We start from the raw sequence: 11,843 nt of genomic DNA, 5'->3' as shown, positions 1-11,843 counted from the left end.
CTCGAGAAAGTACAGATTTCAGATTTCTTGGATGTCAGCGGAACGGGGGAGCGGGAGGCCTTTGCAGTCAGGTGATTGTTGACATCTGGATGTCAGCAAGGGTCCGAGGGGGTTGATGAAAGTTCTCTGCTTTTGGTCAGTAAACTCTGGTTGCCATGGTCTCAGTCACGAGGGTCCTATGACTCTTTTGATAAATAATCATGATTTTTGTCCACACCTCCCCTACCTCATTGGGGAGGTAGGTCTGAGGAGGGGAGGGAGGGGTTGTTTCAGTGATTCAGTTTACCCCCTTGTCCTCCACCCCCACCCCTGCCTGAAAATACACAAACGATGAAGTCACATGATTGTCATCCCCCCCCCCCGGGGGTGGAGCTGAAAATCAGCCTTGGCTCTGAGCGAATAGCCGGGTGACGATCCTGCTGAGGCTGCACCCACGAGCTGGCCTCAGTATTGATGGAAAGGCTGAAGCTACCATTGGCCCAGCCCCTGGGACCATTCCTCCCATTCCCCCCAAAATCTCCCTAGCCTCAGGACCACCCCAACTCAAAGGACCCCATCCCTGAATGCAGGGACAAACTCCTAGAGCCTGGCCCCCCCTTTGACCAGGCACGGGCAGCTGCGGTGAACTCAGACAGGGCGCTCGGCGGCCAGGCCTCGGCCAGGCCAGACGTGCCCTCCAGCCCCCATCGCTGTGGAGAGCAGACCGGCCCCACCCCCGGGCCCTGCTCTGCCCCTCCACTCCAGCACACCAAGAGCAAACGCATCTTCTGCACGCTTCTAGGACTATCCATGCCCACCTGGACCCCTCACAGCTGGGGGCAAGCCTGCTTCCCTCTCCAAGCCCATCTCAGGATCCTCCCTACTGGGGTCATGTGAGCCCTTCTTTAAAAGGGCTTCATCCAGAGGGGCATCTTTTCTAACTTGCAGAAAGACACCTCGTGAGCCAGTAGCAGCCTTGTCAGAGATGGGTCCACCATCATGTGAACCCTTCCACCAGCTGCCCTGGCCTGGCGGGTCACTGAGTCACTCCCAGAGGTGACTGGACAAACCCTCTGACCACCAAGCAGAGGAAGGAACAGAAATCACTGGGAAGCCAGGACACAGGAGTAGATTTGACACCTCAAAAAATTTATTGCACAATTACTCATCACTGGATTTGACTTAGGCCTCCCCTTTCCCTACTTATTTTTAGCCACTGAGGAGGTCACCATAGACCATAGCCAAGGTCCCTAAGAAAGTGGCATTTTCCAGGAAGTCATCACCTTGTCGTTGTTCTGGTCCAGGTCGGCCATCGGGTCTCAGATTTCGGATTCCTGCAGCTTCTAACTGTTAGGATGAGAGACGCAGGCTCAGAGGGCTGGCCCAGCGCCATGGGACCTTCTCATCCAGGACCTTCTCATCCAGCCACCCACCCTAAGAGCTCTGTCCCCACTGCCCACCCGCTTAGACTACCCATTTTGAACCACCCTGCCTCAGCCACGCGCAAGATGCCAAGGGATGACAGCCCAGGGCTTGAAGGGGAGGGTCAGGGCAGATCTAGGGCCCAGAGCTCGGCGGCCGAGGGGGCCAGAGCTGAGGAGGAGGGTGGTTCGAGGACTCTGAGCAGCCAGCTCGGCCACCGCGGAGCACCGCCCTCCAGCGGTTCCAGAAGTGGAGAAGGCGGGGAGGGCGGCGCGCAGGGCGCAGGATGCGGCTGCCGCACCCAGGACACTCCCTCCCGCGCCCCAGAAGAGCTCACTCGGGGCGCCGCGCTCCCGCGTCTCCGGCCTCCTGGAGCTGCGCAGACCCGCGCCGGCCTGGGCGGCGGCCGCCCCCGGCCAGGACTCAGCCCGCCGCTGCGGGAAGCCCCGGGGAGCGGTGCGGGGTGCGCTGGGCCGCCCGCCTGCCCACTCGCCTTATAGCGACAGGTGTCCGGCCGGGCGACAGCCCCCCCCCCCCGTGCGCCACGCCGGGCGCACCCAGCTCTTCGCGCCTCCGGGGGCGGAGGGCCCGAGCAGTGGGCCCTGTGTAGGGGGAGGGCTTGTAGGGCGCCCCCCAGCGGGTGTTTGGGCTCAGCCCTAGTGGTGGAGGCCCAGCGGCCAGTGGTCTGCAGGACGAGACCCAAAGGGCTTCTAGAACATCTGCCCCCAGCCGGAATCGATCCCCACCCCTCCCTCGGCGCCCCTGGCTTCCGCCTGGATCCTCGGGTGAAGCGCCATGTGTCATTAACGCCCCACTGAAAGGCCCGCTGCCAGCGGAGGGGGCAGCGGGAGGGGGCCGCGTCCTTGCCCCTCTAGCCAGGGTTGCCAGCGTGGCCTCTCGTGAGCTGGTGACGAGCCGGCCCAGCTTGTCCACCACTGCCCACAGGGACCACGCCGCAGCCACCCCGCTGTGCTGGCGCTCAGAGCGTGTTCCCGCTCAGCCTCCTGTGCGTGGGGGCAGCGGCCGCGCTCTTAGGAGGCGCAAACGCCGGGCCCGGCTCCCCCATTTCCCAGCAGGGCGACACCAGGTCGGGATAAGCTCAGTGACTGCACAGTGAAGGACAGGAGGTGCAGTGGGAGCGCAGGACGCCAACCCCCAGAGGCTGTCCCCCCACCACCACCCCCCTCCCCCCAGCCCAGGCAGACGGAGCATCTTCAAAACCAGCTTCCAGACCCCTGGACCAGAAACTCTTTATTTCCTCTGCCTGGAGGGAAGGCGGAAGCAGGGTCCCCTTGGGAGGGGGAGGAGGGCTCGGGGCACAGAGGGTCTGTGAGGGGAGCTGCAGAGGCTCGGCCCCAGGCGGGGTGGCGGGTCACTTGTGGTCCTCCAGGAAGAAGTCGTTGTAGGCCATGCACAGCGTGGTCAGGAACACCGAGTACTCCTTAAAGTCGATCTCCTGGTCGCTGTTTTTGTCCAGGCTCTTCATCAAGTCGTCGATGCCGCTCTCCTGCATCTTCTAGGGGGGCCCGGGGAGAGGGACAGGTCAGCCACCCCGCCTGGCGCTGCCCCAGCACCACTCCATCCCCCTGGGAAGGCAGCCTCCGGGTGACCCCAGGCCAGGTCAGCAGCACCGAGCTTCCCGCTGCCCAGTCTCCCTCAGCTCACACCCAGCGCAGGGCCTGGCACCAAGCAGGGGCTCGGTGGCCCGACGCCTGAATCTAAACAGATTATAGCAGGGAGGCAAGGCGAGCCCCGTTCCCCACCCAAACAAATAACCTAGATTTTATACAGCACCCAAAGTAACAGCTTGGTGACACAGGGCACTGAGCATGATCCAAGCCTCGGACTTATTCTGCCCCTGTCGGGGACAGTTGAGAGTGGGCCCAGGTCTCTTCATGACAGCAGTGTGTTGGAGCCGAGAAGCCACCGCCTCCCTTCCCTGCTGGAGAGCCTGCAGGACAGCCATGTGGTGACGAGTGCCTGGAGCGTGACTGCACTCTGTCTGGTCCGCTGCACTCCCAGCCCAGCTCTACCCAGGGGATGGGGACAGGGCCCCCGAGGGGGACAGGAAGACAATACAGACATCCTGCCCGCCCTCCTCGCCGCCCCCAGCTCCAGCTTTTCCACAGGAGGCAGGACGTGGGGACATACGGAGATGGAAACAGCCTCTCTGTGACGCATTCTGTGTCCCCAGTCTGGGCTCCTGTTATAGCCAGGCCCTCCCCAGAGCATCTGTTCCCCCCCACCCCCCGTAATTAACCGTACTGGCCCCGGGGCCCCTCCCTCTGCCCTCATTATCTCTGAGATGCACACAAGCTGGCAGGAAAGCCACAGAGCTGGCCTGGTGACACCACACCTGCTTCAGTCCCCTGCCCACAGGGGCACACTCGGGGGAGCTTGTCTCTGGGGAGGCACCCAAGCTGAATTTTAAAAGAAAAAGCAGTGGGAAGGTGGGGTGGGTCACACCAGCTCAGCTCCTCATTAGCTGGGTGGCCTTGGACAAGTCACATGATGTATCTGAGCCTCGATTTTTCTTAACTACAAAAATAATATAACCACTGCCTCGCAGGCACTCTCCCCGCCACCACCTCCGCCGGGCGAGAATCAGCTCTGCTTCTTCCTTCGCTGTGTCCGTGAACCAGCAGAATGACGCTTTTGGGTCCCTTGTCAGCCCCGGCGGGGAGCCCCGCGCGTGGGGGCCCCCGGCCTCGAGCTGCGTGCCGCAAGACCTGGGCCCCCTGGAGCCCACCACGCCCCACGATGCCACACCCAGGCTCTGCCTCCGCTGCACGGGCCTGGCCTCGACATCACGTGTCCCCCCACTTCACTCTCTAAACCCTGACGTGGGCTTCCTGCTTCCCGGGGAGCCCCACCCGCCCCCAGTGCCTGGAGCTGTGCTGGCCCAAGATGTCCACCCTCTGCCTTCGGTCTCTGTCCCCTTTGGCCATCTTGCCCCTGGCTGAGAACAGAGGATGCCGAGGGCAGGTGTGTGTCCCCTCATGCCGGGTCTCTAGGGAGGCGGGGCCAGGCCTCCATCCTCCACTGGGGACCCCGACAGTGCTGTCCGTGCTTCCTCCTTTATCCCCTGCCCCCCACAGGCCCGCAGGGAGCACTTGGACTCCGAGGAGAGACGGCACGGTCACCTACCTCGCCAAGACACAGCTCCTTCTTGATCAGTTCCTTTAGCTCCTTCCTGCTCAGGGTCAGCTTGCTGCCCTCTCTCCCCGAGTATTTGTGGAAAGTGGTGACCATCGTGGTCAGGGCCTTCTCAAGAGGCGTCTCCATGACAGGTTCAACCCTGGGAGTGAGCGGAGGGGGCGGATCACACTCCCAGGGAAGCCAGACCTTCTGCTGCCCCATCACCGGCCCAGCTCCCGGCCCCCCCCCACCCCACCTCAAGGACCAGAGACTGGGACCCACGACGAGATCGAAACCCACCAATGAGCGGACCCAAAGGAGTCAGGACAGGTTCTGATGAGACCCAAGGTGCACATGGAGCAGCCAGAGCAGTGAAACTGACCAGCCCCCGAAGGAGGCCGTGCACCGTCCTGCTCAGGGGATGCTGGGGGGGCGAGGGAGGGGCGACGCGCAGCTCCCCCAGAAGGAGAGCTGCTGGAGCAGAGGAGGGGTCAGGTTTCCCCCTGTCCCGCCCAGCTCGCTGGCTCTCCCCCTAAGCCAGCTGCCCGAATCCCCTGAATTCGGAGGGTGTCCCGTCATGGAAGTAGGGGGCAGGGCAAGCAGAGAGCCCGGAGGCTGGCAGGGGCTAAGGCCGGAGCCGGGAGATAAAGTCTTAATAGGAAACGGGCAGAGGTGACTGGACTTGTCCAGCCGGACTCCATCCCCAGGCCTCACGTGACTGGCCACGGGACAGCAAGGGGTGTGGCCCTATGGACATCTCCAGGGCCGTTCTGAGAGCTGGAGCCAGGCGTTGTAGTGAATGGGTCCAGTCTGCCAGCACAACCACACCCGCCCCGGAGGAGAGGCAGCCCGGAGCTCCGTGACTCAGACACGAAAACCACTTCCCCCTTGGGGAGGAAGGCAGCAACGCCCCAGGAACTCGAGGGCTGCAGGTAGATCCATGCAGAGCCCCGGGCAAGCAGGAAGAAGCCGAAGCCCACCCCGAGCTCCGAGCTGGACCTGTCATCACCTCCCACCTCCCGAAAACCTCAGCTTCCCCTGCCCCCAGGAGACTCAGCGAGGGCCCCCGGGCGCCCACAGCAGCGACCAGCCTGGCTCCTGTCATCACCTCCCACTCCCCAAAACCTCAGCTTCCCCGCCTCCAGGAGACTCAGCAAGGGCCCCCTGCCACCCACCCGCAGCAGCAACCAGCTGGCTCCCTTCCCCACCCACCCCAGAACCCCCTTCTCAGGAAGCGCTGACAGACAGTTTCGGACGCCCTGTCCTCTCTTCCCCAGGCACGTGCCCGCTCATCGGGCTGAGCCTTCCTTGGGGCAGGGCACCACAGCTCGTCACCCCCTGGCCTAGTCATCCAGCTCGCCCCACCAGAGAGATGAGCAGGGCCATAAGGAGGAAGGGCTCACCAAAGAAGGAGCAAGCCAGGCACCCACGCCGCAGAGACGGGCTCCCTCCCCTGCTGGCTGGCTGCCTTTATTCCCTCTCTCCAGTCCCTAGGAAACCAGGGGAGGGACAGGGCCAATGAGAAGCGACCAGGGACATGAGGAGGTCAGAGCCCCTTGAGACAGGACTGGGGAGAAGTCCCCTCTGCCACTCTCGTTTGCACAGGGAGGGGATGGGGCATCCTGAGCCCACCATGGCAGACGCAGCTTCTGGCCCAGAAGCTTTGTGTCCACCACCAAAAGCCAGAATCGCAATCTGAGGGGTCAACGGGGTGGATGAGGAGAAGCTGGGCTGTTCTAGAAAGGAGACCCCAGAAGTGTGGGCCAAACCCAGGGTATCTCCCAGGCCCACGGCCGCTCCCCCAGGCCCCAAGCCAACACACCTCCAGACAGAATCAATGGGGGAAGACGTTTCTTGCCAAGGGCATGGTCAAGGTCATTAGCTGCAATGGAGCCCAAGGTTTTTCGTTTGTTTTATTTTTTGTGGTGACATTGGTTAAAGAAATCCAGTAAGTTTCAGCTAAGGTTTTTAAAGAGCTTTCGGATGAGTGATTTCTTCTAACCCTCGCTGATCTTCATGGGAAAGAACTGTCAGAGACCCTAGGAATGAGACTCAGGTTGGGAGGGGGTCGGCGAAGGGCAGTGCCTGGTCATGGGGGAGAGGTTACGGATTGCGGGGCGCAGGTCCCAGGTGCAGTATGAGTCGGGTCGGGGTCAGGAGAAACTCAGACATTGTTCTACCACCAACCGGTCCGAGTCTGAGAGCAGAACGGACTTGGGGGCTTCACCCCACAGCTGCTGCAGCCCCGCCGAGTCGCTGAGTCGGCCTGGGTCCTCCCCGCAGGACGGGCAGCCGGGACTGGTCGCCTAGCAACAGGAGTTTCCGAAGGCCAGAGTGATGCAGGAGGCTCAGGGGAGGGCATCCCCGTGGATGACGGGCGGACGGACTTGGGCGAGAGACGGGGGAGGAGGCAAACTTTTTCCTGGACCGAATCCCACCCAAGGCCCCGTGGTCACCCGCGGAGGGAATGTCTGAGTCACCCGCCCCACCGAAACTTGAGAGAAAAACACAATGCAATGAGAAAGAAAGGGGAGAGCTTGGAAGGTCGAGGGGACCAAATCCTCCCTGCCTCTGGACCCGCCCGCCACTCAGTTCTTCCTTAAAGGTCCCCACCACCCAGGTGGGCCCCGAAGCCGACCTCAGCCCCTGAACCTAAGGAGAAGCAGCAGCAGGTCTGATATTTTCGGGGTGGGCGGAGGGATCTCAAGTTTATTGATCGGCTCATATGTCTGGAATTTTGTCTCCAAAATTGTGGTCACCACCCCCCGCCATCTCACCTGCTCCCCCTGCAACCACGGCCCCCGACCCGTCTCCTCCAAGGCCTCATCCCCCTCTGCAGGACCACGGTCTGATAACATCTCAGCCTGGGGCCTTCGGGGTGGAGACGGGAGTGGGGGTGTGGAGAAGGACCGTGTAGTCAGGCCGCTGGTCTCCCCGACATCGCCTCCCTGATCTGGCCAGGGACGGGAGGGGTCATCCACCCCTGGGGTTCGAGGCCAGAGCAGTGGAAGGCGGGGGCGGGACAGGGCCCGGGCTGTGACCGTCAGGATCGTCCCCTGCCGCCCCCGTCCCGCACATCCCACGCTGCCTCACTGCTTGCCTCCCAACTCACCCTCCCCCACCTCACCCCCCTCACCCCCCTCACTCCGAACTCCTTTCCAGGCCCCAACCAGAGCAGATGGGACCTTCCATCCCACCCAGCCTCAGTCGGAGGCGGCAGGGAGTGCGCTGGCTAAGAGCCCACAGTCTGGCTTCAGCCTCTGGGGCAGTCCTTTTACGCCTTCCGTCCCATCAGAGTCAGCCCCAGTCGCGCGCGCGCACACACACACACACACACACACGCACAGCTATCCACATCCTCCCCTGCTTCACTAGACTTCTCTCCACAGCCGGCCGGCCACTCTCCGCCCCATCCCTGACCCCTCCCCCAGCCTCCTCCCCACACCGCCAAGGCTCAGACCACCAGCCTCAAGACGCCCAAACATCTTTATTGGACTTGCTCAGCATCGTGCACATCTGGAGGAGCCAGAGCAAGGCTCTGTGCCCGCTGCCCACGGGGAAGACCCCGGCGGCCCCCCCACACACACACGTGGGGGGCCCTCACTTCTTCCGGGGCTGCTTGTCGGGGAAACCCTCGAAGAACTCGTTGCACATCATGGCGATGCAGGACAGGAAGATGCAGTACTCCTGGAAGTCCACCTCGTTGTCCCTGTTGCTGTCCAGGTTGCTCATCAGCTTCTGGAAGGCGGCTTCGTCCGTCCTTTTCTGCAGGGGGAGAAGCCACGGGTAGAAACTGGAAGTGGGGGGCCGGAGCCCAGGCCAGCCCAGGCTTCCACCTGCAGAAAAGCCAGTCCTGGGGGGCCCGGCTTTGGGACTCAGGCCGCGGAGCTAAGCTAGGGCTGGAGGAGGGTTCCCCGAGGGAGAGGAAGTCTGAGTGCCCACCGCGGAAGGGGACCACATCTTTATCTGAGGTCGTTTTAAGAATGCAATCAGACGATGATCGTGAAAGCAACGTGTAAGCTGCATAAAGCTGGATACCGGGGAAGCTGTGGTTGTCTGGGGGAAATAGGCGTGTGTCCTTGTAACTGTCTTCACGCCTACGAGCCCGATAGAAACGCAAAACCGTTCTCCACTGCAGTGACGGCCAGAGGTGGACCTTCCTGGCCCGCAGGTGTCAGCTCTGCCTGCCGCGACCCTGGGAAGTCACTTAGGTGGCCTCTCTGAGCTGCAGTGGCCCTTCGGCTAAGTCATGCAAAGCCACCGGCCCATCAGCCCCTAACCTCCCTGTTCAGGCTCAGCCCCCTTTCTGCTGGGCACCGGGACATGAGTGACAGGTGCTCGCTGAGTCTCCGCCCCAGCAGCGGGGAGCAAGCTCTCTGTCCCGACTTCCCCATCTCGGTTGGTGGTAAATGCCAGCCGTGCAGGAAGGCTGCTGCCTCCCAGGGCCCTGCCCGCCCCCGCCATGGGGACCGCCCCACGGGAGTGCATACTCCGGGGCAGCAGCCACTCACCCCCAAGAAGCTGGGCAGCTCCCGGGTCAACAGGTCCTTTAGCTCCGACTTGTTGAGCTTGAACTTGTCGCCCTCCTTGCCCGAGTACTTGTGGAAGGTGGACACCATCACGTCCAGAGCCTTTTCCAGAGGGTATGCCATGGCGACAGTCGGGATCTGGGGGTCACAGGGGAGACTTTACCCTCCCCGCCCCACCCCAGCTCTGTGCTCAGAAGGCCCCACCAAACCCGGTCCCTCTGGGGAGCCCTTGGTGACACTGCCCCCACCACAGGGGGAGCCCAGAAAGGTGGGGCTCAGCTCCTGGCGGGGAAAGGGACGCTTCGGGCTCTGAGCTCCGTTGCCTCCCTCCATCCATCCGTCCACAACGCCCCACCCAGCCCATTCTTCTCCCCCCACACCCATGGCTGGGCAAGGCTGCTGCTGGAGGCCTGCCAGGGAGCCCGCAGCGGAAAAAGCCCGTGGCCTAGCGTGGGGCGGGGCGGGGTGAGGTGGCAGAGGCACGGGTGCAGGCAAGGGTGGGGCGGCCAGCTCCCCTGGGCTGGGTGGCCGGGAGCTGGGCAGAGGCCGACGGGCCGCTACTGGACGAGACGAAAGCCCACGGCTGCCTCCGCCTTCGCTCTGCTTCCCGCACCCGAGTGTGCACACACAGGCTTGTGCGACCCAGCAAACGCGAGCCAACGCGCACGCCGACGGGGCTCACGCTCACGCACGCCAGAACGCGGCGGGAGCGGACCGGGCGGGGGCTCGGGTCCAGCCGCCCGCACCTGCCTCTCCTTACGTCTTGCCCTCCTGCACATGCACGGGCTTGCACACGCACACGCACACGCACACGCACGGGCTTGCACACGCACACGCCCCACCCCAGGGCCTCCACACTGGAATCTCACATCTGGACCCACTTGGCGCATCTGGCGCCCACCGGCTGCCCCTGCTCGTGCGCCGAGCCTCCGCCTGCCACTCCAGGCGTGCCAGGCAGACACGACTCACCAGGCCGAGACACAGAGGAAGCGCTGAGGAGGGAGGCCGGGGAGACAGGAAGCGTGCGGAGAGCCCAGCGCCTGACCTATTTATACCCTGGCCGGGCCCTGCCCATGGAGGGGACGGGGGAGCGGGGGGGAGCAGGAGACAGCCCTCCCGCCCGGGGCCAACCCAGTGCGTGCCAGGGCAGGGCCCCTCTGCCGGCCAGCCCCGAACGTGCTCCCCGCCCCGGGCCGCGGAGACGGACAACGGGCGAGCCCAGTGGGCGCAGACAGGGGCCTCAGTGGGGTGGACGCCCCCAGTGTACACAGCTCGGCCTGAGTTTTAGGGAGCTGGAGTCAGGGGCCGTCTGTGCCTCTGGCGTGGGGGACAGGGAACAGTGGTACCACCTGACAGCCAGGAAAGGGGACCCAAGGTCGTGGGTGACAGGTGGGACTCTGCCCTGAGGGAGGAGCCCGAGCTCAGTGCCCGGGACGGCTCGTGCCACCTTTCCCCCGTTCCCCGAGGGCTCCTGCACTCTGGGCGAGGCCGGGCAGGAGTTGGGGGCATGGGGGGGGCCACGGGCCAGCACCCAATGGAGGCCCCGGGGCCAGCAGGGCTTGTCAGCGGAGAAAGGCCCCAGGCGAGGCAGTGATGGGCAGGAGTGGGAGTCAGTCCTGGGGGCTCAGGGATGGAGTGAGGGTGAAGGGGGGCGTCGCGAGGGGCGTTTCGGGGTTCGGGTGGTGTCAGAACGAAGACTGGGTGGAAAAGCAGAAGCTAAGTGGCACACAATGGAGGCGTCGGGGCTGGGGTTCGCCCCCCAGGGCGGGGCGTGGGCTCGGGAGCGAGCGAGGGTCAGGGCTGGGGGGCTAGAGCCCTCGAGGGGCTGGGGCTTCAGGGATGGGGTCTGCCTCAGACCTCCCCTTCCCCCTCCAGCGCGAGGCTCCCCTCCCCATCAGCCCAGGCGCCCTAATCCAATTAGTGCTGCCTGGGCCCCCCAGAGGCCCACCCCTCCAGCCTCCCCCACACCCCTGCCACGGCCCCGCCCATCACGAGGCCTGAGTTCCATCCCCGGCTCGGGCTGCCCTCTCTCCCTCATCAACAGCTCAAAGGAGCTTCTCCTTCAAGACCCCAGAGGTGGCACCAGCCTCCCCCGGACATGGCCTCCAATCGATCCCTCCCCTCCTGCTGGGCCGACCCTCCGTTTCCTCAGGGTCTGAAGCTGCCCTGGCCTCCTGCCCTCCCACCTCAGCGGGTCCCTGCCCCCAGGCTCCGACCGGCCTCTCAGAAGAATGAAGCTAAGCGGAGTGACACCTGTTCTTTATTAGGGCCGGTCCCACCGTGGCCTCGCCCGCTCGTGCACACGCTCTGCTGGGTCTGAGCTGCCGGAAGCAGACCCCGGCCTCAGCCATCACAGGCCACAGCAGGGAGGCGGCGAGGGGCCGCTCTGCATGTCACGAGCTGGCATCCCTGGGACAGCTCCCTGCACGTGTCCCCTCCTCACAGGCAACACGGCTGAATCTTTCAGGGGCAAGCCTGGGAGAGTCCAGCCGAGCAGGGAGGGTCGTGGGGGGGGCCGTGCGCCCAGGACCGCCTGGGGCGGGGGCAGGGCGCGTCCTGAGCAGACCGCTGTCCGCTGGAGCAGAGGCTACTGAGAGCAGGGAGGCTCGGGGCGACAGTCCTTGAAGTAGCCGTGGCAGTAGGTGCAGAGGCAGGCGAGCGCGCGCGCGTACTCCACGAAGTCCACCTCGCCGTCCTTGTCGCTGTCCAGGACACTCAAGAACTTGTTGTAGTCACCCTCCCGAAACTCCATCTGCGGGGGTGCGGGGGAACGGA

At 64.1% G+C, this 11,843-nt stretch overlaps 3 protein-coding genes across 15 annotated transcripts in view; all 3 read right to left on the bottom strand.

Annotated features, from left to right (window-relative positions):
- Nucleotides 1-2,634: 2,634 nt before the first annotated feature.
- On the bottom strand, nt 2,635-5,996 carry S100A5 (S100 calcium binding protein A5). Of its 4 annotated transcripts, none has more exons than XM_039849763.1 (3): nt 5,943-5,996; nt 4,549-4,699; nt 2,635-2,917 (listed from the first exon to the last, which is right to left on the bottom strand). In XM_039849763.1, exons 2-3 carry the CDS (start codon nt 4,684-4,686, stop codon nt 2,774-2,776), a joined length of 282 nt encoding a protein of 93 aa, XP_039705697.1. In that variant the 5' UTR covers nt 4,687-4,699; nt 5,943-5,996; the 3' UTR covers nt 2,635-2,773. The 4 variants fall into 4 exon arrangements, with proteins under 4 accessions (XP_039705697.1, XP_039705699.1, XP_039705696.1 ...); XM_039849765.1 differs by lacking the exon at nt 5,943-5,996 and adding an exon at nt 5,254-5,277; XM_039849762.1 differs by lacking the exon at nt 5,943-5,996 and adding an exon at nt 4,840-5,247.
- A 2,010-nt stretch (nt 5,997-8,006) lies between these two features.
- Nucleotides 8,007-10,191, bottom strand: S100A4 (S100 calcium binding protein A4). 2 transcript variants are annotated; one of them, XM_039849751.1, is made up of 3 exons: nt 10,038-10,191; nt 9,051-9,206; nt 8,007-8,304 (listed from the first exon to the last, which is right to left on the bottom strand). In XM_039849751.1, exons 2-3 carry the CDS (start codon nt 9,189-9,191, stop codon nt 8,140-8,142), a joined length of 306 nt encoding a protein of 101 aa, XP_039705685.1. In that variant the 5' UTR covers nt 9,192-9,206; nt 10,038-10,191; the 3' UTR covers nt 8,007-8,139. The 2 variants fall into 2 exon arrangements, with proteins under 2 accessions (XP_039705685.1, XP_039705686.1); XM_039849752.1 differs by having other exon boundaries at nt 8,247-8,375; nt 9,938-10,084.
- A 1,119-nt stretch (nt 10,192-11,310) lies between these two features.
- S100A3 (S100 calcium binding protein A3) overlaps nt 11,311-11,843 on the bottom strand; it is a 2,373-nt gene continuing 1,840 nt past the window's right edge. For all 9 annotated transcript variants that reach the window (XM_039849774.1, XM_039849773.1, XM_039849769.1 and 6 more), the window contains exon 3: nt 11,311-11,820. In XM_039849774.1, the coding sequence (XP_039705708.1) occupies nt 11,656-11,820 (165 nt within the window). In that variant the 3' untranslated portion in view covers nt 11,311-11,655. The remainder of the gene's footprint in view (nt 11,821-11,843) is intronic.

Source organism: Pteropus medius, unplaced genomic scaffold, assembly GCF_902729225.1.
Source record: "Pteropus medius unplaced genomic scaffold, Ma_sr-lr_union100, whole genome shotgun sequence".
In the NCBI taxonomy this organism is placed as follows: domain Eukaryota; kingdom Metazoa; phylum Chordata; class Mammalia; order Chiroptera; family Pteropodidae; genus Pteropus; species Pteropus medius.
The sequence above is the reverse complement of the archived record's forward strand: the minus strand, read 5'-3'. Positions and strand labels throughout refer to the sequence as shown.